We start from the raw sequence: 26921 nt of genomic DNA on the forward strand, positions 1-26921 counted from the left end.
CAGACCAATACATGGCTGTTCCTTGTGGGTTTTGTCTGAAAAGTATATAGCTTGACCATTAATTGTCCCTGGATTCTTTTGACTCTGCATTCTTATTGGACCAGGTATCTGGTGGTGTAAACTAGCATAGCCCCACTGGCAGTCAGGAAAACTATGCTGTTCTGCATTGTAGTCTTCTGAGCTGCACACAGCAGATTGCTGTTCTCTGTTGCATGGCTGTAGCATTACTTCCAATGGATAGTCCATTCCACTTTACATTTTTGAGGGGTTTGTGTCCTTCACTGAGCCTTGGCTCATCCAGAAAGACCTCCAAATCCCACAGCAGTAGTCCATGTAGCCTTGCAGTGATTACTGGATTCATCCTGCTGTCTCTCAGCAGATCCTGCTGCCTCCAGTACTAAGCGGAGCTACAGGACTAGCACAAGGTTATTTCTTAAAGGAGTTCTGTTCGCAGTAAGCTGGGGACCAAAACCCCATTGTGCAGTAAAATTCAGAATAAAATTTATCACGCTTCTGAATGCTGCAAGCCGGCACTTGTTAAAACACAGTGAAAAGCCTGGATTCCATTTGGAAGGAGTATTTATCATTCTGACTGCAAACAGATCATCTCTTTGCTATAAGGACTTCTTCAGTATTAGGTGTGTATTTTTCTTCCATTTTATTTGCCACACCACTGTTCATTTTTATTCCCAGTATCTTGGGTTCCATTCAGGTCATTTTTCTGTAGCTGATCTCAGTAACCATCAGAACCAGAGCTGCCTGTCCTTTGTGGGTCTCATGAAGGATATGTTCCCAGTGCTGCCAAGATGCTAGTGCTCAGAAGTCATGAGTCAAGTCTAAAAAACATCATGAGATCAGTTTAAATATAATGAGATTTGGAGGAAGAAAATGGGCTTATGTTATTTGCCTTCCGGTTTTTGAGTCATTAGGAGGATGCACGCAGATCACATTTTTAACCTTTCCTCTACAACCATGAGAACTAGAAGTGTGCTTTACTGACATGAAACCTGAAGTTGTCATTAATCATATGATTCAAGTAACTGGTGTACCTAAAGAAACAGCAAATATTGCAATAATCACAACAGAATCATGATAATATACAGTACTGTTTCTGTCTCCATTTCCAGCCTCTCGTGCTTCATAGAATTTATAGCTAACTCCCATTTGATTTTTTTTTCTTTCGGTTTTGCAGGTGACCCTAACTCAGACGGGAGAAGAGGTAAGATCACCCTTCATCACCATGTTATTTCCATGTACTCTGCATTTCCCTACTAAGCCTAAACTCTTCTGTTTGGGAGTTTTTAATATCATTTTGTATTTAAAAGCACAGAACACTACTTGGCATTTTCCCCCTTTTAGGGACACACATAGAGCTCAGGGCTATATTTTCAAGGGCTCAGCACTTATTATGGGGGTCATTCATACCCACTCACACTCAGGTGCCCAGCAGCCCCTGTCCAGAATGCTTGGCACCCAGTGTGGCAAATTCTTTGGGAAATCGTGATACTTATTGTGCTCTTTTACGTGAGTGTTGAACTCACAAATCTGACTCCTGTCGTGCCTCCTTCCTGGAGCTAATGAGTTGGGTCTGAGCTCCGTTGAAAATGCTTACATTGCAGCCATCTACAGAGCTGGGTGGATAATTTGTAGGTAAGAGGCTATTTGACTCATTCCCCTGCTCTCTTTCTGCTGTGAGTAGTTTGCTCTGATCATGATTTTCTTCAGTTTCTATTCTTCAAATTTGCCCAGTTCCTCTGAATATTTCTTAGTCACGGCAGTTTTGTTGGCAAATAATAAAACAGTTCGGCTGTGTTGATTGGGCATAGTATTCTGGTTGTGATTGGATGCATTTAGCTTTGAGACTCAGGTTCCCCAGGAGAATATCTGCAGTTACAAATTAACTCAAATACAGGAATTGCCAGACCTGAACTGTACATTGGCTTCTGCTTTTCTGTACCTTAGCATTTGCTTGAGTGCATATTTCAGCAATATTGAGTTCAGTGTATTGTTAAGCACTTGACTTTGGTGTGCAGCTCTGATGTGGGTAACTAGAGAGAGATTCCTTGTTTCTGTTATGCTTCTTACTAATAAACCCATTTACTGCAGTGTTCTTAGCAAAAAGGATGCAGGCCAAGTGAATTAGTTTTAAATTTGGATGATCACCTGTGAAAACTTTCTGCACAAGTCCCTGACTCTAGAGCAGCCTTTATTATTCAGCTGTCTGCCAGTTTTGATCCTTACATGTACGAGCACAAAGCAATACATTGGGGGAAAAAATATTGACTGGATCCTGGTTCTTTGCTCCTGTTAATTTTCATGCTTCCTGTTAATTTTTGTGTTTTTATTGGTAGAACCTGATTTATTGGCCCAAACTTGACAGAACTGGCTACATTTTGATGCAGATGCACCTGTGTGGGTTTCAGTGAAACTGTGTCCATGTATCTAAGGGGAGAATTTTACCCTTAGAGCCAGATCTTCTCTTGATACAAGTCAAGGTGATGTCATTGATTGGCTATAGTGGAGCATCAATCACACTTTTACAGCAACAGAGAACCCAGTCTGGCATTTTCAATTTTTCTTGCAGTAACATAGACACTGAACAGAACAGAACTGATTTTTCTCTAAATAATTACATGTAGGATTGGTCAAGACAAATTTGGCTGGCATAGCAACACTCATTAGGTGGAGGAAAATATTATCCCCTGATCACCACATCCGTGCTGACAGAAACCATAATACAGTGCCAGTTATACTGACAAAAATGTCCTTTGGCAGTGTAGCTTGTAGGGCTTGGGGGGGACTGTTTCAAATGATAATGACACTCTTTGCTGATACAAGTCTTCAGTTTGGGCAATGTCCACGTGATCCTGCTGGGTCACTACACATGAAGCCCATGGAGCTGAATGTACTATATTTGCTCACACTAGGGCTTCCAGCAGCCCCAAGCCTGATTTATTTTTCATTGGTGTAAAATCAAGTCATCTGTTTTGCAACACTCTAAAACAATGGTGGACTTAAAAAATTGGTAACTTCTCCAGGTTTAACTGGTGCAGGATAAGGTCCATTACTGATGGACTGTCTCTACAGTTTCACTGGAGGTTTCCCCTTAAACCTCAGGAGCGTTATGAGCAAATATTACAAAGGGTTGACAAGGAAGGAAAGATTTTGAACATATATAATTCATCTTCTTTTAATTCTGGACACCCCTTGGGAGCTTCTAAAAGCTTTATTTAAAGGTCCCGGTATGCGGAAGAGGGAAGTGGCTGGTGTTCTTGTCAAGAAAGTTACAGTGATATCCTTCTTCATGACACTTGAAAACTAAAAACTCCTAGCAAAGTGCTGGTGCCATCTCGAAAGGCAAGCAAGATAAAGGAGCTTTTTATCCAAAATGAGCGGAAACATTCTGTATATTTTTCCTATGATCATTAAACTTTCAAGAGAAGTGGCCCGAGATGTACATGTTATATAACAAATCACACTTTGGTTATTTATTATTTAGAGCTGCTATAAAAAAATCCAAACCATTGCCCTTTTCATTTCAAAACCTTTCCCCAGCTGTTGCCCACCTCATACTCCCCAACAATGTCTCTAAAAGGTGATACGCACCTGATGTCTGAAAAGATCTGGTTTCCCTGTTTTATTTTTTAATCTTTTTTGGCTCGCTGAAGATTGGATTTCCTTGCATGAAAAAGAGACATTACTGTATTGTGTAGAGAGCTTTGAGCCTGGTGGGGTATGGCAGGAAATTCATGCCTTGTTGTCATTCATGTTGTTTACTTTAATTTGGCATTTTCCAAGTGGCAATGTTCATATATGATCCTAAATCTTGGATCTCATCATTGCACACAACCAGGCCACTGGGAATGAGCCGTCATTGCCTTTGGAGCCAATAGCAGGCTAGGAGAGGTGTCTGAAAGTTGTGCTTGGAGCTGACATGGAGGAGGAATTCTTTGCCCTAGTGTACATGGGTGGGGATCCGAGTCACCCGAGTAATTCCCCTTCCTTTTGAGCTCTAGAAAGAACAGAATTGCTTGTATTGCCCTCATTATCCTCACAACATTTGTGGCCAGTGTTAAGATGGTGATTGTCACCAAATCTCATGCTTCAGGGCTTTAGCTGGTGTCCTGTAGGGGTCAGGAAGGAAGGTTTTCTTCCCCAGTGAATAATGTTGTTTTGTGCCTTCTCCATCTCAGCCGAGCTCATCCACAGCAGGAGTCAGGGCGCTAAGCAGAGGCACAGGGAATCTGCCCAGGTGCGGACCGGTGTGTTCCCGAGTTCAAGGTCATGCTGAGGACCTGATCTGGGGTCAGGAAGGAATTTCTCAGCAGGTCAGATTGGGGTTTCCCTTTCCTCTGTAGTGCAGGGCACTGTGGTGAGGTCAAGGTCAGTGGGGCCTTCCTGCCCTTGACACATCTCCAAGGCAGGAAAGCAGAACATCCCTCTCAGCCTGAGCTACGAACAGAGACTTTGTCCTCAGGGACCTGTGGGAACCAGGAGGAGTCTCTCGCCAATGAGAAGCTGGCAGGCCAGTTAAAAAACCTTGTCTTCCTCTTCGGGGAGGGTGCTGGGTGGAGCTGGCTAGAAGAGTTGCTCCTTAGTTTGACAGCCCCTCTTCTCCCTGGCCAGGGCTTTCCATTTAAAGCCCTGTGGCCATGCAAGGGCTATTTACTTATGCTTTGTTCCCTGGCTGAAAAGCAGATAGAGCGAGAAGCACATAGCTCTTGTCCCCCAGTGTCTGTACAGGCTCCCAGTAGCTTTCAGGGCACAATTCAAGGTGCTGGTTTTAACGTAAGGCCCTGAATAGTTGGGGCCCTATTTAAGCTAAAGTATCACCTTCACCTTTATGCCTCCTTGTGATCCCTAAGGTCAGCTGAAAACAACCTCCTGCAAGAGCTATCAGTATGTCAAGTTTTTGTGGCAAAATGCTGGGGAGGTTGATCTCATTTGTTGCTCGGCTCTGGAATCCCCTCCCTCTCGAGGCCTGCCAGAGCCCAAGCTTCGACGTCTTTTGGGGGCACTTTAAGACCTTCCTATTTGGGTAGGCATTTGGCAAATGAAGCTAGGCTGAGATATTGTTCAGTGGGTCTGTTTTTGATATTCTCATTGCCTTTTGAAGTTGTCCTCTTCTCTTACTGTAAGCCACCCCGAGCCTTTGTTGGGAAGGGTAGCATATATATTGCATAAATGAAGAAATAAAAATAAATTCATTTGTTAATTCACTTTTTAAAGATCTGACACCTCACTGAAGGCTTGGCCCTCCCAGCTATAGGACACCTGCTAGGTTCATGTGGACATGTCCTACCAAATCAGCTTCCCTCCCTGCAGGGTCCTGGACTCTGCTGCTGCCTTCATTGCTCCCATTTTCTACCTGTGGGTTACTATTAGTGTTTTTGAAGACCTAAAATGCTTGGCTTAACTGAAATATTTGGGTTTGATACAGGATATTTGGGTGAGACATCATGCCCTAGACATGCGGGCTTTCTGGTGAGCTAGTGAGGGCCTTCTGGCCGTACGTTGTGTGAAATTATAAAAATATAAAATACCACCTCCTGGCTGAACACCCACGGCTCCTTTCACCCGGGCAGGAGGATCTTCTCCTTCAGTGTTAGCAAGACGGGGACTCTTGTTGACACAAAGTTGAGTAGTTGTAGTTCCCCCCAACTGAAGATTGTGCGAGTGTGTGGGGGGCAGGGGGGCACAACTGTGCACACACACACCATTTTGTGATGGTCTGTACAAAGAGATGCTGTTTGGTAGCGAGAGCAGAGTACGGGGAGTCCAGTCCTGGGTTCTTAATGAGATCAGTTGCTCTCTGACTCACTGTGCACCGTTGTACAAGTTACTGAAATCATAGATCTAGTCTGACTAGATCTGGGTCAATCATGTATCTGCTGTCCAGTCCAGGAACTTGGTTGACTAATGCACATCTTCCAGAAAACTTCCAGTCTTGATTTTAAGACGCCAAGGGATGGGGAAGTCTCTCTGCTTGGCTTTTGGTTTGACTTGGTTCAGGTCTGATGAAAACCAGGCAGAATGAATCTAGGACCTTTCTGCTCCCGAGCTTGAAAATCTAAGCTGGGAGCAGGCCAGGCTGTGGGGATGCTGTCCCAGATCATGCACCCCCACTGGTTGAGCCAGGTGAGTTGCCTTCCTTCCCTAAGTGCCCTGGCAGCTGGGAGCCAGAGCTGGGGGTGCCATCTGCAGGGCATGGCGCCATGTGGGCATGTGGTGGGATGAGAGAGATAGTGGCAGCAGTGCTAGGCCATGGCTCAGGAACTGTGGCTAGCAGGATCTGTAGTCAGCTCAGCCTTGGACAGGGACAGAGACCAGGGGAAAACCCTGGGTGCAGCTCAGGAGGGGATTCCACTGAGGGCAGTGCAAGGGCTTTCTTTCCCTCAGATGCATATTCATTGAAGCTATTTTGAACCCTAATCCCATACCTGCTGCCCCAGCCTGCATCATAGGTGGCTCAGTATAGAGACTGAGTTTGCAGGCACAAATGCCCTTGAGTTGGGGGAGTTCAACTCTGCAGGTTGCACCCATGGACAGATGAATCTCACCCATGTGTCCATTTTGGGTTGTGATTGTAGCAGGGACAGGCCACAGTGGAGAAAAGTCTGGGATCCAGGAGCCACTGACTTCAAGCCAACAAAAAGCAGGGACTGGTGGCACGTGGCTCCTGGTTGTAGGTAGGCTGTCCTGGCTTGTGACAGAGAGGTAGGAGCAGTGGGGGAGACAGGACTCCTCCTGGATGGGTTTGGGGAGAGGAGAAAATGAATCTCTCAAAACACTACTCCCGGTATCCTGAAGGCTGCCGTTTCGACTAACGGAGCTCTGCATAAAGACTGCCAACCTTAGCACAAAGCCGAAAATCCCGCTCTGCTCCCCTGCCATCGGCACCAAGGGCTGCTGTACCTGTTGTAATTGTTAATAATAACCATGGCACGCTTTCCCCTGCTGCCAACCCTTTCCCCCTTCTAGCCCCCAAACCCTGAAGTCCAGGTGGTATCTGCAGTCTGCAATTCCCATCTGGCAGCCAGCTGGGGACTGGGCGAGTGTGTGTGTGTCTGCAGTCTAGCGCTAGCCTCCTCTACCAGGCTGCGCCACATTCCTCCCCAGGCTAGGCATGGCACCTGTCTACTTAGTCTGATTCAAGTCTAGCCCTTCTGACTGCCTGGGATGCCCGTGCTGGCATGTCTGCAGGAAGAACACAGGATGCAGACCTATTAATTAACCAGCACTGCCCAGCACAGCTTAAAATCAGACATGGCTGTGTTTACTAGGATGCAAAGAGCTTTTCTTTGCTGGCCTTGTACATTGTTATAGATGGGTACATGGCGGGACAGGGAGTCTAAATACAACCAGACCTAGACGCAGAGAAAACATGAGTTGAACCAGGCTCCCCTTTTTTAAAGCAAAAAAAACCCCCTTTAATTCTTTCCCCAGCACTTTGACTGTTAATCACTTAATTGACAATTCATGAATTAACACTGATGAGGCAAAGACATCCCTGGAGGAAGTGTCATTCCTTTGAAGGTGGATAAGTTTCAGGGATGCCGCTGGTGTGCACACCCTTCCCACTCTGTATTTGCAAGGACTGCAGAGAGAAGCCTTCCTTAAATTTTTTGTCCGGAGCTCCTGACTCAGAGAAAGGATGTTCTTGGAGTGAAAGCCGTGGCCTGCGAAAGCTGGGTTTGGTTCCTGCTCAGCCACCCGCTAATTCAGTGCGACTGTGGACCAGTTGTCATCTTCTCAGTTCCCCAATTGTAAAATGGAGGTAGTGATCGTTCTCTTCTCTCCCACTTTGTCCATCTTGCTCTTTGGAAGCAAGAACTGTCTCTGCTCTGTGTACAGTGCCTTGCGCACCGGAGGCCTGGTCTCGAGTAGTTCGGTCGAATAGAAATGGGCAAAACTGAAAGGAACTTAACCATGTAAGGTAAATTCTCCTTGCTCTGTCTAAATGTGCCCCAGCAAAATACTGTGAATAAATCCCAAGTTTCCTCTGGAAATCTGGGACTTGAGTCAGCTGCTCTGGACTGGATGGATTTCAGCGGTGCCCGGGCCTTGCGCTGGCCCTGTGCCCAGGGCCGGATTTCATTTAGCTGTGGGCACATTGACTGCAACTGTTGCCATCTTTGCCATAATGTATGCAGATAATATGACCACGTATTTGCACATGTGTAATCCTTTTGCGCTTTCAAACACCTTCTCCGAGGTGCTGACAAAAGGCAAACAGCTCACGTTAACAATGAAGCTGTGTTAGGATCAGTGAGGGATGGAGCCAGTGCAAACGGCTTAATGACACAGCCGCGATGGCTCTTGCCTTTTTTTTCCTTTCCTTGGGATTTCTTGACAGTGATGGGTTGCTGTTGATTTTGGCCCCTGCTGGCCTGTGCTGACTGCTAAAGTCAATATGTCCTTTTAAATCAAAATATCCAAGCAGAACGCACCTGGTTTATTTTCCCTCTTCCCACACCCCACCCAGCCATGCTGTCTGCTGCAGGCTGCGGGTGTTGGAAAAGCAAGGGCAGCGGGTGGAGCCTCGGAGCACCTCGTTTCGTTGTTTATCCTTTCACTGGGATTTTGCACGGAAAAAAAACCCTCCTCGGTGTGTCTCAACTGACTGTTTTTATTGTGGTTTCTTGTTTTCCTCGAAAATGTGACTGCGAGGGAGATTGTGCAGGGAAGCAAACAAGACTGAGCACAGATCCACCCTGCAGCCTGCGTGGCACCGGCAAAGAGCATGGCCAGTCTCGGAGGCACAGCTGAGGAAGTGGGTGCAGATCTTACCTCTACCGGGTTCCCTGCCTGACCTGGTCCCGGTGCTGTAGAACGAGGTTGCCCAGTCCTCGTGGGCTGCTCTTGCTTGAGTTTCTGGCCCTTCGTCCCTCTGTGCTTCACTTCCTCTCTGTACAGTGAGGATGGCGAGCATTTTTCCTTCCACCCGTTTGTCTCGGCTGCGGAGGTGGGAAGCTCCTGGGGGCAGCCACTGCCTTTTGCTGCATGTGAGTCGGTGCTAGCATTATGGTTCATCTGCCTCCCGTCACTACAGGAGCTTCGCTTCTCAGGGTGTTCAGCCTCACAGCACCTCCTAGGGATGGGGAACCACCATGCCCCTTTTGCACATGAGACACCATGAGGCTGAGGCCCGTTAAATGAGGCACAGGCGGCAGCAGCTTGATACCTTTGAGGATCCGGGTCCAAGTGATTTGTCCAGGGCCACACAAGGTGTGGGGTAGAGAAGTGACTTGAGCCCTTCCCCAGGCCCTAGAAAATCACTAATCCTTGTGTAAAGCCCCCCCGCCTTTGACCTCAGTGGGAGCAGGAGCTGGCTCTTCTCTCTGGGCTGGGGAAGCAGCTAGGGAGCGCTCCAGTGTGCTTCCTTCCTGGGGTTTTGCGGGTGGGCTGGGCAGCAAGACGGTGGTTAATGGCTGTGGAGGAAATGCTCTAACTCCTCAGGCCAGATGTGTGGAAAGGAAAGCTGTGAAAAACCCCAGGCTCCCCACATCCTGCTGCCAGACGCACCCTTGTCAGAGCCCTGCCCGTTAATCACTCCTAGCGCCAACCGCCTGCCAACAGATGCTGCTGCCGCAGCCACGGGGAACGCTTGCTCTCAGGGGGCAGGGAGGGTGGTCATGAGCTCGGTCTCTTACTGGGGCCATATTCCCAACGGACACAAATGAAGTGATCCAATAATCATCATTCAGTGCTTGTTGCGGGGGCAGGTAGCGAAGGTCAAAGCCAAGTCCCTTCGTTGGTCAGATCCTGTTCCCACTACATTGCACAGCCAGCAGTCGGGCTGGAATGGATTCTCTGCTTCCTCGCTTGCACACCCTCCATAAGCCCTGAAAGAGGCTGGTCTTCCTGAGCCCAACACTGCCTCCTGTCCCACGGGGGATCAGGTAGACATCGGGACAGGGCTCTGACATACACCATCCATTAATGCTTGGAAAAATGACTGCTGTTTATTGGCAATGTGCTCTAGCAAGAGCACTAAGTTGGGACTCAGGAGATGTGGCTCCTATTCTGGGCTTAGTTGTTTGCCTGCTGTGTGACACTGGGCAGGTGACTTCAGCTCCTGTGCCTCAGTGTCCCCATCCCTGCAATGGCCTTGCTGAGGAGGAGAGTTATCTTGCAGTCGGAGATGAGTGACTGAAGATGCTCAGACAAGATGGTTCATGTAGAACAGTTTATGTAGCTGGCAGACTGAGCCAGATATGAACCAATGGGCTGGGGGTAGGAGACCAAAGGGAAATGTGGAGAGACACAAATCTAGAATAGGGCAGGAAGTAAGACCTGCTCCAGAGGACGGTGTCACCAGCATCAGTGACTTGATTGTGTGTCAGGGTAGTTGGTGCTTCTCTTAAAGCATCAGGTCCTGGAGTCATGGGATTGCTTGGGAATCTTGTCTTTTGCTGAAAATAAGGGAAAGCATTCTGCCTTTATTGTTTCAGAAACAACCTTGGAGCCTCATGAGTTAGGACCCCAAAAATCAGACGTATCTGTTACCAGTATTTCAGTGCATGCAAAGCAACCTCATGAGTTTGAAACAATGGATTAGATGTAATGATGGAGGGATGTGGACCAGAATACAGAACTGGGTGTGGGATGGGGCTGCATGTAGAGGGAGGAGAGAGGTGTGGGACTCTGGGAAGGACGTGGGTTTATTGAGAGAGACAGAGAGAGGAGGAGAAAGCTATGCTGTTCTTCCAGCTGATATCACAGACACCCTGGCTTCCTCTGGCTCATTGCAAATGCAGAGTATTTGCCCTTCAGGGCTGCTTTGCAGTCTGTTTGACTTTGTCAGGCTTCCTGTCTCTCTCCATATAGGTTGCTAGCACTAACCGCCATTGCAGCAGCTCTCCAAAGCAAGCCACAAGCAGCTTCCTTGTCAAAACTGTTGCATGTCCCAAAGGAAAGGAGTCTTTCATGTGCATTAATCTACAGTGTGTTTGCAAAGGAATCTCACCGCGTCTGCCCTTGAAAAGCGCGCGCGTGTTGTGTGTGTGAGCTCACATCTAAATCAAGTTTGTAGCTAATAGCCTGCAGGTGTTAAGAGCTGCAACATGTACTGGGAGTTGTCTGGAATCGCACTCTCTATAAATCAAATATCTGCGGAAGGAGAGAAACAGAGACACACATCCAAACCTAGCTCAGTGTTACAGCTTGCAGGTCACATGCTGTTAGGGGCCAAATTGTGCTGTCTTCTGAAAGAGTTTGGGTTTGGATTCCACCTTTCTTCCCAGCATCCATGACATCAGCCCTCGGGGTTAGGTTCAAGCCTCTCCATCTCAGGAAATGGGAGATGGAGATGGCTCTTGAACCAAACCCTTGGCTCCCCTCTGGATTGTAATCTCAGCATGGCAGCTCATCCACATTGCCTTTCTAATGCACGTAGAGAGGAAGGGGAGATGTGCAAAATATCTATAACATCACTCGGGCCTCTCCTCCCTCTGCTGCTGGGAGCATTTTACGTTGTCTGGGTCCATTTGTCTGGCAGATGACTTTCAGGGAATCTGAGGTTGCACCGGGACTGGAAGACCATCCAGATTGTTCCTATGGATTATAGCAGGGGCGAGCGAAATATGGCCCACTATGTCATTCTGTTCAGACCACCATGCCCCTCCAAAAAAGCCATTATTACCAGCCCGCGGCTGCCCTTCTGAAGCTGGAGGGAGATGAGCGCTTTCAGAGGTTGCATGCCATTGGACCGGGCGGGCTCTGTGCATCCACCTCCGTGGGGCTCCCAGCACTTCAGCTGGGAGCCCCATGTAAAGGCACTGAGCACGATGGCGCATGACTGGACAGCTTGTGAGTGGGGAGGGGAGTTCCCGTCTGTAGGAGCGGGAGAAGTAGGTGGGGTGGGGTTTGTGGCTGGCTATGGGCCCCCCGCCATGGCGCACAGCTTCTGCTGGCAACGACAGCAGCAGGCTGTGGGCCCTCGGAGTGCTCCTGACCCGCTGCAGGCAGAGCCCCCGGGCATTGTGCGGCTCCGGCTGAATCCCGGGAGCTGCACGTGGCAGCAGGGAGCCTGCCCAGCCCGACCCACTGGCACATGCCTTCAAACCAAACCAGGCTGGCTCTGTGCCAGCACATGGGGCTCCTGGCACTGCAGGCGGGAGCCACGCACCATCAGGCCGGACCAGCTACATGCCTCCACATGGGGCTTCCAGCACTCCAGCAGGGACATGCATATGGCAGCATGGAGCCTGCCTGGCCCGGTGTCATGTGACTCCCCGTAGCTCCTGGTCCATGCACCGTTGGGCTGGGGTGGCTTCATGCCTCCACGTGCGGCTCCCCACTGGAGTGCTGGGAGCCCTACATCCTGGCATGGAACCAGTTTGCTCTGTTTCAAAGGTGTGTGCCAGCAGGGCAGGCCAGGCCAGATCCTGGACAGGCCGGATCTGTGCCTCCATGCAGCTCCTGGGGTTCAGGCAGAGCTGTGCACTGCCAGGGGGCTCTGCCTGCCACAGGCTCGGGGTGCCCCAACGGCCCGCCCACTGGCGGCAGGGGGAGGGCACCCACAAACCCCACACCCACCCACACACACTCCTCCCACACCCTCTCACCCCCCCCACAGCACTTCCCAGCCCACCCAACCCCCCCTCCCTGCCCCACACACAGATGCGCAATATAAAAGAGTAAGACTTTATTTTGAGCTATTGTGCAATCACCTCTATATACACTATGCAAACACAAATCAGGACAAAAATATTTTTTGAAATAAAGTATGTTATAGTAGATGTTTGATTTTTAGTATATGATTTGGGGTTGTTTTCTGGTTCCAAGGTGGCAAACCCCTCCAACATTGCCAGGTCTTAAATATGAAATGATCATATGGGAAGCTCTAACTATGATACTTTCTGAAAAACTATCGTATGCTGGAAAAATAAGTATGCCAATAAGTATGCAAATAAGTCGTCGTCTTTACTTTATATTGCTCACTAGAAGCCTCCAGGGAATGAGTGAGAATTGGGTCATCAAAGTTGAAGCATTTCATTATTCTGAGGCCAACAGCCGTAAGAAAGCACTAACGGCAAACCCGAAAGTCAGTTAAGAATCCCCAAGAGTGACTTGGGTTTTGCATATGCTGCATCAATTAGCTGCCTCAAAATTTATTGTACGTTTTGAAAGCTTTTAGTATTATCTATTCTATATCATACAAGGGTTGAAATTATTGAACAGATATGGTAATGATCATACACCTGGCGACGCTGAAACCCTCCCTCCCAAGAGAAGTAGTACTTCCAAGGAGGGAGGAGGACTGGGGTGGGGACAGGCGGTGGATAGACGGACTGATAGACTTCTGGTGTCAAAGGTCAGGGGTTAGGGGGTGGGCAAGATGGCAATCGGGGAGGGGCACCTTACGGCCCTCGACAACTCACCAGAAGTCTTTAAGCAGCCCTCCGCCTGAAATAATTGCCCACCCCTGGGTTATAGTCTGTGTCAAATTATGGTCTGTACAAGATCAGTAGCGCTGTTTTTATAGTTCGTATCTGTCTGTTCTGTGGGACTCCATCTTATTAAACAATTGGATTGTCTTTAGGCCAGTACTTGTAGAGGGATCTGATCTGTGAAATGTTATTGCTGGTAACTGCTGATTTCTTATAATTATGTTCCTGTTCTTTATTTCAGATGAGACTCCAATTATAGCTGTCATGGTAGCCCTATCTTCTCTGCTAGTCATAGTATTTATTATCATCGTGCTATACATGTTAAGGTAAGAAACGCTTGTACACAGACATTTCCTCCTCGATAATAAGGATGTGTTTTCAGCCTTGTGATTGCCGTTAATGAGCACATAGGTTTAAGCTTGGTCCTTTGCTAGCCCGGGCCCTTCACTCTGTTCCCTAAGCAAAGGGGTTGGGTTGTCCAGTGCTTGGAAGGAAGACATCCTAGAACAGGGGTGGTTAACCTACCATGCATGTGCCACAACTGGTATGGGCAGCCTCTCTATGTGGCATGCAGCAGACATAGGAGGGAGCAGGAAAGGTAGCAGTAGACAGGGCAGGGAGCAGGAAGCAGACCAGTAGGTTGGGACAAGGAAAGGGGATTGGAGCAGCATTTGGGTGTGGGACTTACCTCATGGCACACCTCCCAAAAAAGGTTGCCCTCCCCCATCCTAGACCAGCAGTGTCAAACTCATCCTGGGCTCCAGGCTGTATCTGGACCCTGGGGACTCCTCCTGGGCCAGATATGTGGGGCTGGCAACAGCAGTGGTGGATGGCAGCACAGGTCTGTGGCCAGGCAGTATGCACGTCTTGGGGTGGGTAGCAGCAGGAGTCTGGGTGGTTGATGGTGACAGGAGGTTGGAGAGCAGGTAGTGGCACAGGTCTGGGGTGCAAGCCATGCATCACAGTGTCTTGTAGCCCGGACTACCAGCAGAACATCTCGGGGGGCTGCATCCAGTATATTTGACACCCTGTCCTAGACAGTGCTGGAGATGTGCTGGTGACTTGGTAGGTGATGCTCTTCATTCTAAATCAATATGAAGCCAGTTCCTCATGTGGAGGGGTGTGCTATGCTGCTGGGGGTGCACTATAATCATCATCGTCATTACTGAGATTGAGATCCTGCCCTATCCAACAACCCACAGATGGACAGAATATCAGAGCTAAGAACATGTGGGTCTGAGAACAATACCTCTATTACTGTGGCTGGTGGATAAACCAAGAACCTGACTGCTTGTGTCATTAAAAATCACATGGTATTTTTTTTTGTGCAAAAATAACATGTTAACTTAGTGTCCTGATTGAAACCCCTTCTACATTTACAGCTGAATGTGACACTTTTTCATTTCCATCTCAACTTCCACAATCCCGATCTAGAGCCCAGTGAAACCAGTGGGATTCTTTCTGCTGACTTCAGTGGGCTTTCCCTCAGGCCTTTAACCAGCTGTGCTTTCTGTGTCAGGCAGCTGCATTTCTGTGGTGGGAGAAAGTGGCCAGTCTGGTTTGCAAAGAGCTTTGGGAATCTTCAGACTGAAAGATGATCTGCGAGGGTAGCTCATTAGCAGGACAAGGTGACACCGGTGCTGCATGTATGGAGCAGCAGACATTCCATGGGGAGGTTTTTAAAGGATTGGAGCAATTGATTGGCCTTTTTCTGAATCACAGCCTCTGTAAGTGGCCCCCAGCCCTGAATGCAGAGCTCAGCAGCCGGGAGGAAGTGTTTGCTCACCAGCAGTAAGCATTGTACATAGTCGCTGCAGTGTTTAGTAAATTAAAAAAATCCAATTTCCTTTGTTGGTGGAAAAGTCCATGTTATTCCTTGGTGTTGGGCCAGACCAGCACCAGGGGGTCAGTGGGAGCTTTGCCGTTGAGCCCTGGCCACCTGGAGTGTCAGACAACATCCTAGCCCCTATGAAGCATTACCTGCTTTCTTCCCCACCACTTACAGGCCATGATTCAGCAAAACCCTTAGCTTCAGGGCAGTGGGTTAAGCATGTGCTTGAAATTAAAAGCATGTGGTTAAACATATTGCTGGATGAGGGGAGATTTAACCATGTGTGTTTAAGGGCTTTGCTGCATCAGGCCATAAAACGCACATCTCTGGAGTGTCCTGTCGTGGCGGTGGGGTTCAGATCTCTTCTAGGGTTTTCTATAGCTACCATCACTGTAGTATCTAAGTGTATATGAGGCAAATGATAGTGAGTTCATGAAAACTCCCGAAAGGGGGATGCTGCATCCTTGCAGCTGTTCTTAGGAGGCAGCAGCTGGCTTCCAGAAAGATCACCACCCTATGTTGGCTGACTTTGCTCTTACACTTCTAAATGGGTCCCACGAGAATATCCCACAGTGTTGCGTTGATGCCCAAAACATCTGCTGTAAAGTACAGTGAGAGCTGGTGCACAACTAAGGGGAAGGAACAGGATGAAATGCTGAATTTGGGGTTCACTGTGTGGCCTGGAGCAGACACCTGCTTCCCTTGGGGACGATCTGCTGTTAATCAGTAGACACATGAGCTAGTTCTCTGGGGAGAGGCATAGGAGGCAGGCCCTCCTGGGGACTTTTGTTAGCTCTGCCACTGAGTTTCTGTCCTTGACCCCCTGGTGCTTGAGTTTTCCCATCTGTAAAATGGGAAACATCCTACTTCCTCCAGACCTGAGGGCCGTGAATCTTGGGTCAAACGGTGCCCAAACTGAAACCCTGTGTGACTGCAATAACATCTCCATGGATGGAGAAAACTCGTTGCTGTATGACTGAGGGGATACTGCTGTGTACAAGACCTCAAAACCACTTTGATTCCCTGCCAAAGCTTTAGAGAGGGTTAAAAATCACTGTGGAGTTTAGACCAGACTTGGGGGCATTTATCCTACAAATAAATCCATTTTGGCTGATCCTTATGTTCCAGTGGTAATTTTCTGAACTCTTCTTTAGGTTCAAAAAATACAAGCAAGCTGGGAGCCATTCCAACTCCTTCCGTTTGTCCAACGGCCGAACAGATGATACAGGTGAGTCTCGTCTGAGGGTGTATCCACCTGGAGAACCTGTGGTTTTGTCTCCCTGAGTGGCTGATTCACAAGACGGCTTACTGAATCGGCAAAATATGGGAAGATGTTATCCTTTAGCTCAAGCAGGCCTGAAAATCTTATATTCAGATCTTGCTATTGTGGTCAGGGTTTGTTATAAAAGATTCAAAGAACTCAATCAGTTTAGCTTAACACAGAGGAAGTTAAGGGACGACTTGATCTCAGTCTGTAACGGGGAACAGAACACCAATATGGTGCCTAGTGTGCTGGACTCCCGTTTTGTTTGGTCCTGTAAACACTATTGCAATACTTATACCAATGATAATCGCCCTTTCCAGCCATCCTTATATCCCATGGGGCAAGCTGGGGAGAAGATGAGACACCAAATCTAATTTTTCCCCACTGCTGGTTGCCTTAAAGCTCTCCTCAGAACGGTGTTCGAGAGAGCTGGTTTCTTTTCACACTCAAAATATCTTCTATTCTCACTCTCAGCCACAACAAGGTATCAACTTAGCTCTGATCTTGAAAAGAAATGCACGCACGATTGACTCGCATGCACTCTTTTTGTCACGGGAGCACTAGAAGACCTTGTGCTTAATTTACATATCATGAAGAGTCCCACGGGCAAATGACTTGTAGCCTGTAAAGTGTGCACCTCATTCTTTGTAGGATCCATGGTTTTGTGGGCAGTTGCTTGAAATCATTTCAAAGAAAAAGTTTTCCCACCCTCCACTAGTTCTGGAGAGCTAATGGAATGAGGGCACCATTAGAATTAGTAAATTGAAAACTGGACATCTGGAAGGGAAGAAAGTCATTGGTGCTGCCGTTGATCAGAAAACTATTTTATTCTTCCATATAACATTTGGTGGAAAACTAAAATGTTATTTGTATTTTTTTTGTGGAAATTATTTTAAAAAACTGATTTTTAAATATTTTGGTGCTGAACAAAAACAATTTGACAACATCAGCATTTTTTAGCAAAATTTGGGTTTACATGTCTAATTTAATTGACCTGAAAAATCATTTTCCCTAAAAACATTATGATGAAAAATATCTTGCCAGCTCTAATAGTTACACTGTTTAAAGCTGCTCTTTGTTTTGCTAAAATCTGATTGACTCCAGTGGAAATGAATGTTTTGGAGAAAATGCATCTTTGCTAAAGATCCAACTACTCTCCATTGCTTCCATTTAAGAGTAAGTGTGGGGAAAAAACCCTGATGAGAGCTGTAAGGTCATTCAGCAAACCCAGTGTCAGACTTGACATTACTGATATTGAAGGTTAAAGCAAGAAAAAAAACCCCTGTTTTTGTCTTTAAAAGTCTTTTTGCTTCTTTGTCCATCATTGGGACACAGAAACACACAAGCCCAAATGTTCAAAAGCCTTTGCAAGTCCCTTTTAAGGGACCTGTGAACCAAGATGCCTGGCTTTTCTCCTGGCCCTGCGGATGATTTGATTTGTGACTTTGGGCCAAAACTTACCTAGCGGGAACCTGAAGTTAGCCACCTAATCCTATATTTAGGCACATTAGAGCTGAAATGAGTGCTCTTCACTTCTGTATTCTATGTAAGATTTTTATACAGAGCCCATCTCTGCCATACCTTAACTACTTTTAGTAGTGCAATAAGCTTGAAAATCAGCCTTTTAATATCTACGACCTTCTTTGTGTCAGTGTTAAACTGGTGTAAGCTAAGGTATGAATGCAGACTGGCACAACTATGCTGATTCAATCCCCACGTATGCACCTGTATAGTTGCACAAGAGGCTCCTTTTGGAAAAGTCACTCTGACACTGGTATAAGAAAATCTGCACAGGAAAAGTGTGTGCATGTAAAATCAGCATAGCTACATGGATAGGGGCAAAGTATGAATTTAAGTGACTTATGACATCCTAAATTGAAAATGTAGCTCTGCCCCCAGCATCATGGTTCTGTAAAAGGAAGAGAATGATACCCAAAGATCACTCCCCCTGGGATACTGAAAGACTTCATTAATGTCTGCAAAGCACTCAGAGATCCTTGCACAGCAGACCACATAGAGTCAGCAAACTAAATCAGTGCTACCTCAGAGAGGCAAAATTGTCAAAAATAAACCAGTGGTCTTATAAGAACCTGTTTCCCAGCTTTGTGAGTGGAGAAGTAAACAGTGTTATGCATGTGTGATCTTGCAGAGCCTCAGAGCATGCCACTGCTGGCCCGGTCTCCCAGCACCAACAGGAAATACCCGCCGCTGCCTGTCGATAAATTGGAAGAGGAGATTAACCGGCGAATGGCAGACGACAATAAGCTCTTCCGGGAGGAATTCAATGTGAGTGCTTGCTAATCCTCTCTCGTCCAAATGTGGCTCCGTCCTGCCAGAGAGACTGATCAGGCTGAACAGTAAAAGGGGTGTTTTGTTCACTGTGTCAATGTGTTCATTCTAGCAAATCAAGCCAAGTGAGACCAGGCTGCCATTCACCTTTCACGCTAATGTTCCTCTGTAGTGCTGCGAAGCAGACAGTGTTTCATGTGGTTACAATACTGTAATCAGAGTTTGAGGCCACTGAGGAGCTTCCTGGTCCGGCAGTAACAGGGATAGACCTTGTATCCTCCTGTGTCCACAGCACCAGCTGCTACCACTTGAGACAGCTGTTAGCCGTACAGGGCTTATGACACACAGCAGAGCAGTTCTGGTCTCACTCAGCAGGAGCATAGATGCATTATATGGTACCTTGCACTACTGATCCACCCCAGCATTTTCTATACTAATCAAAGACCAAAGCCACCTACAGACATTCATTTTCTCCTGGGAGAGTCTCTGTTCTCCCAGTAGAAATCACAAGTGTACAAAAGTTCGGGGTTTTTCTCCCAGAGCAAAAATGGCCACTCTGGGAGACAACTAACCTGGGAACAGCCCGGGAATGTGAATGTCTGTACACGTTCCCAGTGAGCAGGGTGACACACTTGGGGCTGGAGATCACAGGTCAGGTTTTGGGGTAAAAGTGCCTCTGTGTGACTGGATACCCTGCCTGTGAGTCTGTCCACCCACCAGCTACTTTCCATCCTTCCCTCACCTGGCCTAAGGCTTGGGCCCTCCCTGGCTCCTTCACTGCCAATCCTCTGTGTCTTCCTGTTTCCTTTGTTAGAAGGATCACAGCGTTAGTTATTTAAACCCAGCTCTGGCCTTTAATTGTTGTTTCTTTCAGGGCTCTGTGTTCTTCCCCTTCACTATTCCTCGGCAGTGATATGCAGGGATAACCAAGATGGGTCAGCTATGTCAATGAACAGGCATAATTGTTCTGATAAAATGATGACCGGGTCTCTGTTCCCAAAAGGTCTCCCAAAAGAGTGTGCCCTGGGGCACACTAAGTTGGATTCCACAGTACCCTGCTCTAGGAATTGAAGGAGAGCAAGTAAACCTGGGGAGCTGGCTCTCTTCCCAACTGATCTTGGGCATGTCGCTTCTCTATATGCCTCTGTTTATCCACCTGTAAAACATATGATAACCCCTGCTTCGTAGCAGTACCATAGGGTTAATGCATTCATGTTCACAAGATGCTTTGGAATAAAAGGAAATATGGGTGGGAGCCCCAGTGCACTGATACTATCCCTGCAGAGCTGAGCTCCGGGACAGAACTGTCACTGTTCCTAGGACTTTTCTGGCTGTAAAGGAAACTTTAAAAAGATAGATTCATAGATGCTAGGGTTGGAAGGGACCTCAACAGATCATCGAGTCCGAGCCCCTGCCTAGGCAGGAAGGAGTGCTGGGGTCAGATGACCCCAGAGATGCCTATCCAGCATGCCACGGGTATAAATAATATCAGGTTACCTTCTTAGCCGTCTGCAGACAGCTCAAGACGGGCGCTCTGAGAGAGAGAAACTCTTCAGTCATTTCAAGGAGGTGTTAACTCAGACCTAATGGTGGCATTTTAAATGGGAACACTGTTTGCACTTGTAGCACTGATCATTGGTGACATGCCCAGGCCTTCTGCCTTTCTCCCAGTCTCATGTAGTGTCTCATGTCTCACTACCCACTCCTGAAGCAGGTGTCAATACCCCAGCTTCCCCAGGCAGCACTCCTGCTGCAGTTACACCTCGCCGGTCCAGAGCTCTGCTACACATGGAAAATTAGTGACTGATTTAAGTATCAGAATTAATCACTTGGGAGCTGCTCTGCTAATCCGATTCCCCATTGGCTTAAGAAAATCTTCTGGTTTTGCTACACATTTTTCAGACCTCTGCACTGGAGGCAGCTGGCTGGAGAATTTTGGTCCCGCTTGACCTGGAGTACAGAGCGGCCCATGTGACAGACATGCAGTACACAACTGTTGCAAAGAGCCTTAAGCTCTCTGTGTCTCCTTAACCAAACACTTCCCTTCTCCCTACTGTTGTGAAACCACTTCACTGAGAGGGAGGGTAGCAACTGTGGCTGCATCAGCACTGCTGCATGTTGGTGCTCTTTTGGGATGAAAGAGGGGTTGCAGTGAGAATTTCTGTCTCCAGAGCACAAACTTTTGTCCCCAGAACTAGGAGGATGATTTATTTAGCTCCCTGAAGAAATAGCCTCCTATCTTATGTGAACCAGCCACTAAAAGAGCCCTAACTGGGCGTTATGAAGTCTCCAAGGCTGGGAACCCTGCCCTACTCCATTCTCTTCAGGCCTAAATACCTGCCCCTTCCCCACTTTGTGTTCAAGTCCATGTCTCTTCTTGCTGGCTGTTTGGTGGCTTGCATGGGACATGCCATACTGGCCCTTCCAGGGATAACTAGAGCTAAATGTGCTGCTGTAATGCAGACTGCTCTCCCGAGTGCCTGGACGGAGGCCCATCTAGTTATCCCTGGAAGGGCCAGTATGGCATGTGCTGCAGAGAATGGATCCCCTGTAACCTGGGATGGGGGTCTCCTCAGGTCAGAGGTAGGGTTAATTGATGGGGAAATAAGGGTAGCTTTGCTCCACTACTGCTTAGGTTCAGTGGAGAAAGGACTTTGTTCCCCAGGACCTGGTACCACTGGTACTTGTTACTAATCATTCAGTTCTGATGACTTCATTTTTAATTAACCTAAAAGGTGCAACTCAATCCTACTTCCATTTTTTTTTTAATGAGAGAAGCTCCTCTCAGAGCCTGGTGCTCAGAGCTAATTCCCTGCCCTCCTACAATCTTTCAGGCAGCCAGCAGAAGCTGGGAGGACCAGCCAGCTCCTCTCCTAATTCAGTCTGCTGCGTAACTGGTGGCACTTGGTATTTTTTCATTCAGAAGCAATATGAAGAATAGAGCTGCCAGCCCTGCCTCTCTGTGCTGCTGAGGGCTCAGGGCTTGTGCTGGAGGAGACTTTGCTGCCACCATGTGCGCCTGGATAACATGGCACCCTGCTTCCCAGGGAGGAGGGCCCAGCTTGGCCCAACTGTTATTTGAGGGGAAGGCCACGGAGTACAAAGGCTTGTTATTCCCATCCTGAAGTGGAGCGGTCTGTGCTCAGAGGTGACTTCCAGATGAGAATAGAGCTGGCTGAGCCATGCTACCTTTAGGACAGAAGCAGGTCTCCTGCAGAGCAGGTCCTAAAGAGAACAGGGCATCATAGACCTGTAAAACTCATTGCTAAAGGCTGATTTGGGTCTTCTGGTGTGAGATGGATGAAGACAGTGAGTACTGACTATAGTGGGAGCTTGTATTTCACACTCAAGGTAAAGGTCTCCCTGCTGGACCCAGGCAGGGGCTCAGCAGAGCAGAGTGGTTCCCAGGCTGCCTCCCCTCATCCCTTCATTGTTGTATGTGTACTGTGTGCAGTTCATTGTCTCTTTAGACTTGAACATAGTCTTTTTTGCCTGGCCTTCCTGGTATAACCTAATTAGAGTAAGGGTCAGGGGTCCAGACTCCTCTTCTCTTCCCAGTTCTTCCAGCTATGCCCCATCAGGTAAGTCCTAGGACCCCATTCTTTCCCAGTATAGAAGATGCTACCCCTGGAGGTTGTGGGGATTACTTAAGTTAATGCCTGTAAAGCGTCTGGAGATCTCTAGCTACAAAACATGTGAAGTACAGTAGAGCTGCCTGCTGTATGAAGAGCCAGTTGCTTTGTATTTACTACAGGGTGCAAGGTATAATGGGAAATCTCTTTTTTCCTGCCCTTTCAGGCTCTGCCAGCATGTCCCATCCAGGCCACATGTGAAGCTGCCTCCAAGGAGGAAAACAAAGAGAAGAACAGATACGTGAACATTTTGCCCTGTAGGTATTTGTTCTAACTGTTGCTTCAGTGAAGCTCATAGTCATCAGTGGCACCACCCACTGCTGCTGGGCTGCGCTTCCACTCTTTGTGGCTGGTATGGCCAAAGCAAGGTGTGCAAAAGGCCCATGGAGTGGCAGCTGCTAGGGAACAGGAAGCCATGTACAAGGGGTTAAGTTAAAGCAGCAGGAGAGGTCAGGTGATTTCCCTCCTCTGGCAGGTCGCTGCATCTCCTCTTAACCCAGCTGATGTATAGAAAGAGTCCTCTGCTGCTGCAGGGCAAGGGGAAGGACTCAGGCTGACTTCTACTGGATAGATGTTCACATCACTGCTGTTGCCCCTCATGGAAAGGGTAGAGGAGACCCTGGAAAATGAATGCCCTTCTCGCGTTCAGGCCTTTAAAGCGTGGAGATGAGGAATAAGGTGGCAGGGGCCAGAAACCTCATTTTCTTGCATGTACCTGGTGGTGCCCAATGAACTTGCATGGTTAGGGGGTTAGAGAGCAAAGGTAGCTGGATGGAGAAGCTATTCAAGGGCATGCCCTCTGCAGAAAGAACCCTCTTCTGCGTGGAGCTCATTGTCTGTTCTGTGCATGCCCAAACCTCGAGGACCTCTATATGGGGCTGCCCAGTTTTAATGCCCAGTTTTCCTTCTTCTCCAGATGATCATTCCAGGGTTCACCTGACTCCCGTGGAAGGGGTCCCGGATTCCGATTACATTAACGCCTCCTTCATTAATGTGAGTTTCTGCCTGGACTTTGTTACTAATTGTTTCTGGGGGCAAACCCCAGTCTGCTGGGCATGGTTCTGCAGTGGCCAGTTTCGCTAGGCACTTACCACTGTGCGTGTGGCTTACCCAGAATGTGATTGTGGTTGGAAAAAGGGACCGTGAAGAGCTGGCCCTTCGGGGCTGTCCAGCTTTCTGAGTATATGATTCACATCTGCTTAGTTCACTGGCCAAGCATTGTGCTGTTCTTCAGTCCTGCAGGGTCGGCCTAGCAGTGGGAGCTGGGTGTGATCTGCTCTGTCCTGGTGTTAAAGGGAATACAGTCTGGTGATTAGAGCATGGAGCACAGAGCCAGCACTACGGTAGTCTCTTTCTGGCTGTGCCACTGACCTAGTTTGTGTCTTCAGTCATGACTTTTTGGGCCTGTGTTTTCTTATCTGTAAAATAAAGATAACATCTACCCTACAGGATGCTGAAAAGTGTAGCTGCCACGTTCCTCTGTGTTGGGGAGATAGTGTTATGCGATTACTCTGGGATGAATGGGACGTTGGTCACAAAGAGGGAAATAAACTGTTAGACCAAGTTATCAAGGGAAGTGGTGGATTCTCCATTTCTTTGATGGATGCATCTCTGGTAGATATGCTTAACTCAGATGCACATAATTGACTTTGTGCAGAGATGACTGGGTGTAATTCCCTGTCCTGAGTTGTGCAAGAGGTCAGCTAGATGATTGAACCCATTTCTTCATGTGAAACAGTAACAAAGAACTCCTGAGAACTCCTGTTGTAGCCAGCAGGAGCTGCACATCCAGTGGGCTAGCAGGAGATTGGGCTTGAATCAAACACAACTGGAATTAAATTCTGGGCCTGCTCTGCTCCTAGTAGAGTAGATGGGAGTTTTGCTGTTGATCGGAGTAGGATAAAGACCATGCCTTCACTAAGGAAACATTGATTTCCGAGGTGGACAAAACACAGGGTTCAGAGCCCTGGTTCCAGACAAAATCTTTTCAATGGAAAGTCATTCAGCAAGCCATTAAGACGGTCTGGTCTGCAAGTTGCACCCTAAGATCAGTAGCACAGGTGAATGCTGATAGAAGGAGAAAGGTCATTCTTGGGGTTAGGATACCTGGAACTCAAGTTCTGGGCAAGTGGTGGTGCCATAGGCTTCCTGGCAAGTTGTTCTGGCTCTGTATCTCATCTGTGTAATGGAAACTTGTCATTCTTCCCTTTAACATGTCTAGTACAAACCTTGCGGCAGCAAGTGTTTCTTTCAGTGTCTGTGTACAGCATCTAGCACAATTAGTTAATAATGATAAATGGCTCCAGTGGCAGAGCAGTATGCAGAATACATATTTTGGCGAAGTGTCAATTCACACAACATGCAGGCGTGAGGGATCAGTGCTCAGGATCCAAGATCCCTTTTACTTTCCCCAAACATATGTTGTCATCAGCAGCTCCCCTTTTGAACATTGCAGTCTGGGGTCCAGAGGGCTTCTGTAGGCCTGCAGAGGTACTGCTCAGACTTCAGTGCTTGAGCTCAGCTGCAGGGTGTTCAGATGCTAGCATGGCTGCCTTTGAGGACAGCATCATTATTCTAGGCCCTTTTCCAGGCCAATTAGACAGTTCCCCCAGCTCACTACACAGGTTGGGCTTCCTCTGGAGCAGACTTTCCCCATGCTCAGCCACCCTGTAGTGCAGGTTGCCTAAGAGAGCCTGCAGAGTTCAGGATCTATGAGGAGGGGAGGAGAGTGGGCAAGGCAGCAGCAGGTGGAGAGAGTAGCAGCTCAGTTCAGTAGCTGTGTGCCAGCACCCGTTTGACTTTCCAAAAACAATGCAAAGGACTCTCAAAAACAGATCTCAAGATTTGAATGTCTGTAAGGATCTGCAACAGTGTCTCCATGGCAAGCTCTCTGCCCTGTCCACAAATGACGGCAACATTGAGGAACTCTGGAAGAGTTTTAAAACCACTATTCATACAGCCTGTGCTAAATCCATTGGCTATACCACTCATTGACACCAAAACTGTTTGGGTGAGAATGAAGCTGAGATACAAGCCCTCCTTGATGGAAGAGAAGTCATTCTGCTTGGCAAAATGACACCTCATCTCAGCCAGAGGAGATGTATCAACTCCTCAAAGCAAAAGGAGGACCTGGAAAAATCAAAAACCAGGGTGGCAAGATAAAGCCAAAGAGGTCCAGCTCTGTGCTGACAAACGTGGTATGCATAGCTTTTGGGGGCAACAAAGGCTATCTACAGCCCAGCTTCCCATGGTCTTACTTCCCTGTGATCATAGTTTCATAGTTGTTCGGGGCTGGAAGGGACCTTACAGATCATCAGGTCCAGGCCCCCTGCATGTGGGCAGGAAAGACTGCTGGGATCAAATGATCCCAGCAAGATGGGTGTCAAGGATTTTTTTGAAGAGCGCCAGGGTAGATGACTACTACTTCTGGGGGAAGCCTGTTCCAAACCCTCGGTACTCGGCTTGTAAAGAAGTTTTTTCCATATGTCTAGCCTGAAGTGATCTTCAGTCAACTTGTGCCCATTATTTTTTGTCCTCCCCTGGGCCTTGGTGAATAGATGCTCCCCCAAATCCTGATGTATGCTTGTAGAATTCATACATGCCTCAAAGAAAATAAATCTATCAAAGATAGATGGAAAGAGCTCTTTGAGGCACTCCTGACCCATGAGTTAAATGTGGCGGCAGATACCATCATCAAATCCATTCCCCAACACCCAGAAAGGGGATCCCTTACCAACCCTTCTATCCTAGAAGAAATCTGGTTTGCCATCAAGGAAACTGAAAACAAGGCTACTGGACCGGATGGCATACCTGCTGAAGTCTACAAGCCTGACAGTGAGGAGGTGGTACTGAGACTCTACACATTTATTCATTGAATTTGGAACAGTGAAGAAATGCTTGGGGACCTGAGGAATGCCAACATCGTGACTGTTTTCAAGAAAGGAGATTAGTCTGTGTGTGGGAACTATTGAGGTATCACCCTCCTTTCCTTAGCAGGGAAAACCCTTGCCTGCATCCTCCTGATCTGTTCTACCTCTTGCTGAAGAAGTCCTGCTGGAATCTCAGACCAGGTGGTCTGTGGTTTCAGACCACCCTTTGGAGCAATTGGCAAGATCTTTGCTGCCCGACAGGTCCAAGAGAAGTATCGGGACCTGTCTATGGCCTTCATTGACATCACTAAGGCCTTTGATTCCATCAGTCCTGAAGCCTTGTGCAAAGTACTGGCCAGATTTGGATTTCCTGAAAAGTACATCACGGTTCTGAGGCTTCTCCATGACCAAATGCCTGTGGCCATTCTGTGTAGCAGACTGGGGACAGATCCATTTGTCATCTGAGCTGGGGTCAAGCAAGGATGTGTCATCGCCACAACTCTGTTCCCCATTTTTTCAGTCATTTTGGTCCTCATTAAGGACTGCCTTCCTTCTGGAATTGATATAGAATACCAGACAGGTGGAGGGGTCTTCAATCTGGGACGTTTTTGGTCAAAGAACTTGACCTTCAATACACAGATG

General features: G+C 47.8%; 1 protein-coding gene across 12 annotated transcripts in view; it reads left to right on the forward strand.

Annotated features, from left to right (window-relative positions):
- Positions 1–26921, forward strand: part of PTPRA (protein tyrosine phosphatase, receptor type A) — a 185375-nt gene that overhangs the window by 139520 nt on the left and 18934 nt on the right. For all 12 annotated transcript variants that reach the window (XM_025200670.1, XM_025200681.1, XM_025200679.1 and 9 more), the window contains 6 exons: positions 1193–1219; positions 13636–13720; positions 16380–16453; positions 18639–18775; positions 22577–22667; positions 23327–23403. In XM_025200670.1, the coding sequence (XP_025056455.1) occupies positions 1193–1219; positions 13636–13720; positions 16380–16453; positions 18639–18775; positions 22577–22667; positions 23327–23403 (491 nt within the window). The remainder of the gene's footprint in view (positions 1–1192; positions 1220–13635; positions 13721–16379; positions 16454–18638; positions 18776–22576; positions 22668–23326; positions 23404–26921) is intronic.

This window comes from Alligator sinensis, unplaced genomic scaffold (assembly GCF_000455745.1).
Source record: "Alligator sinensis unplaced genomic scaffold, ASM45574v1 scaffold12_1, whole genome shotgun sequence".
Taxonomy (NCBI): domain Eukaryota; kingdom Metazoa; phylum Chordata; order Crocodylia; family Alligatoridae; genus Alligator; species Alligator sinensis.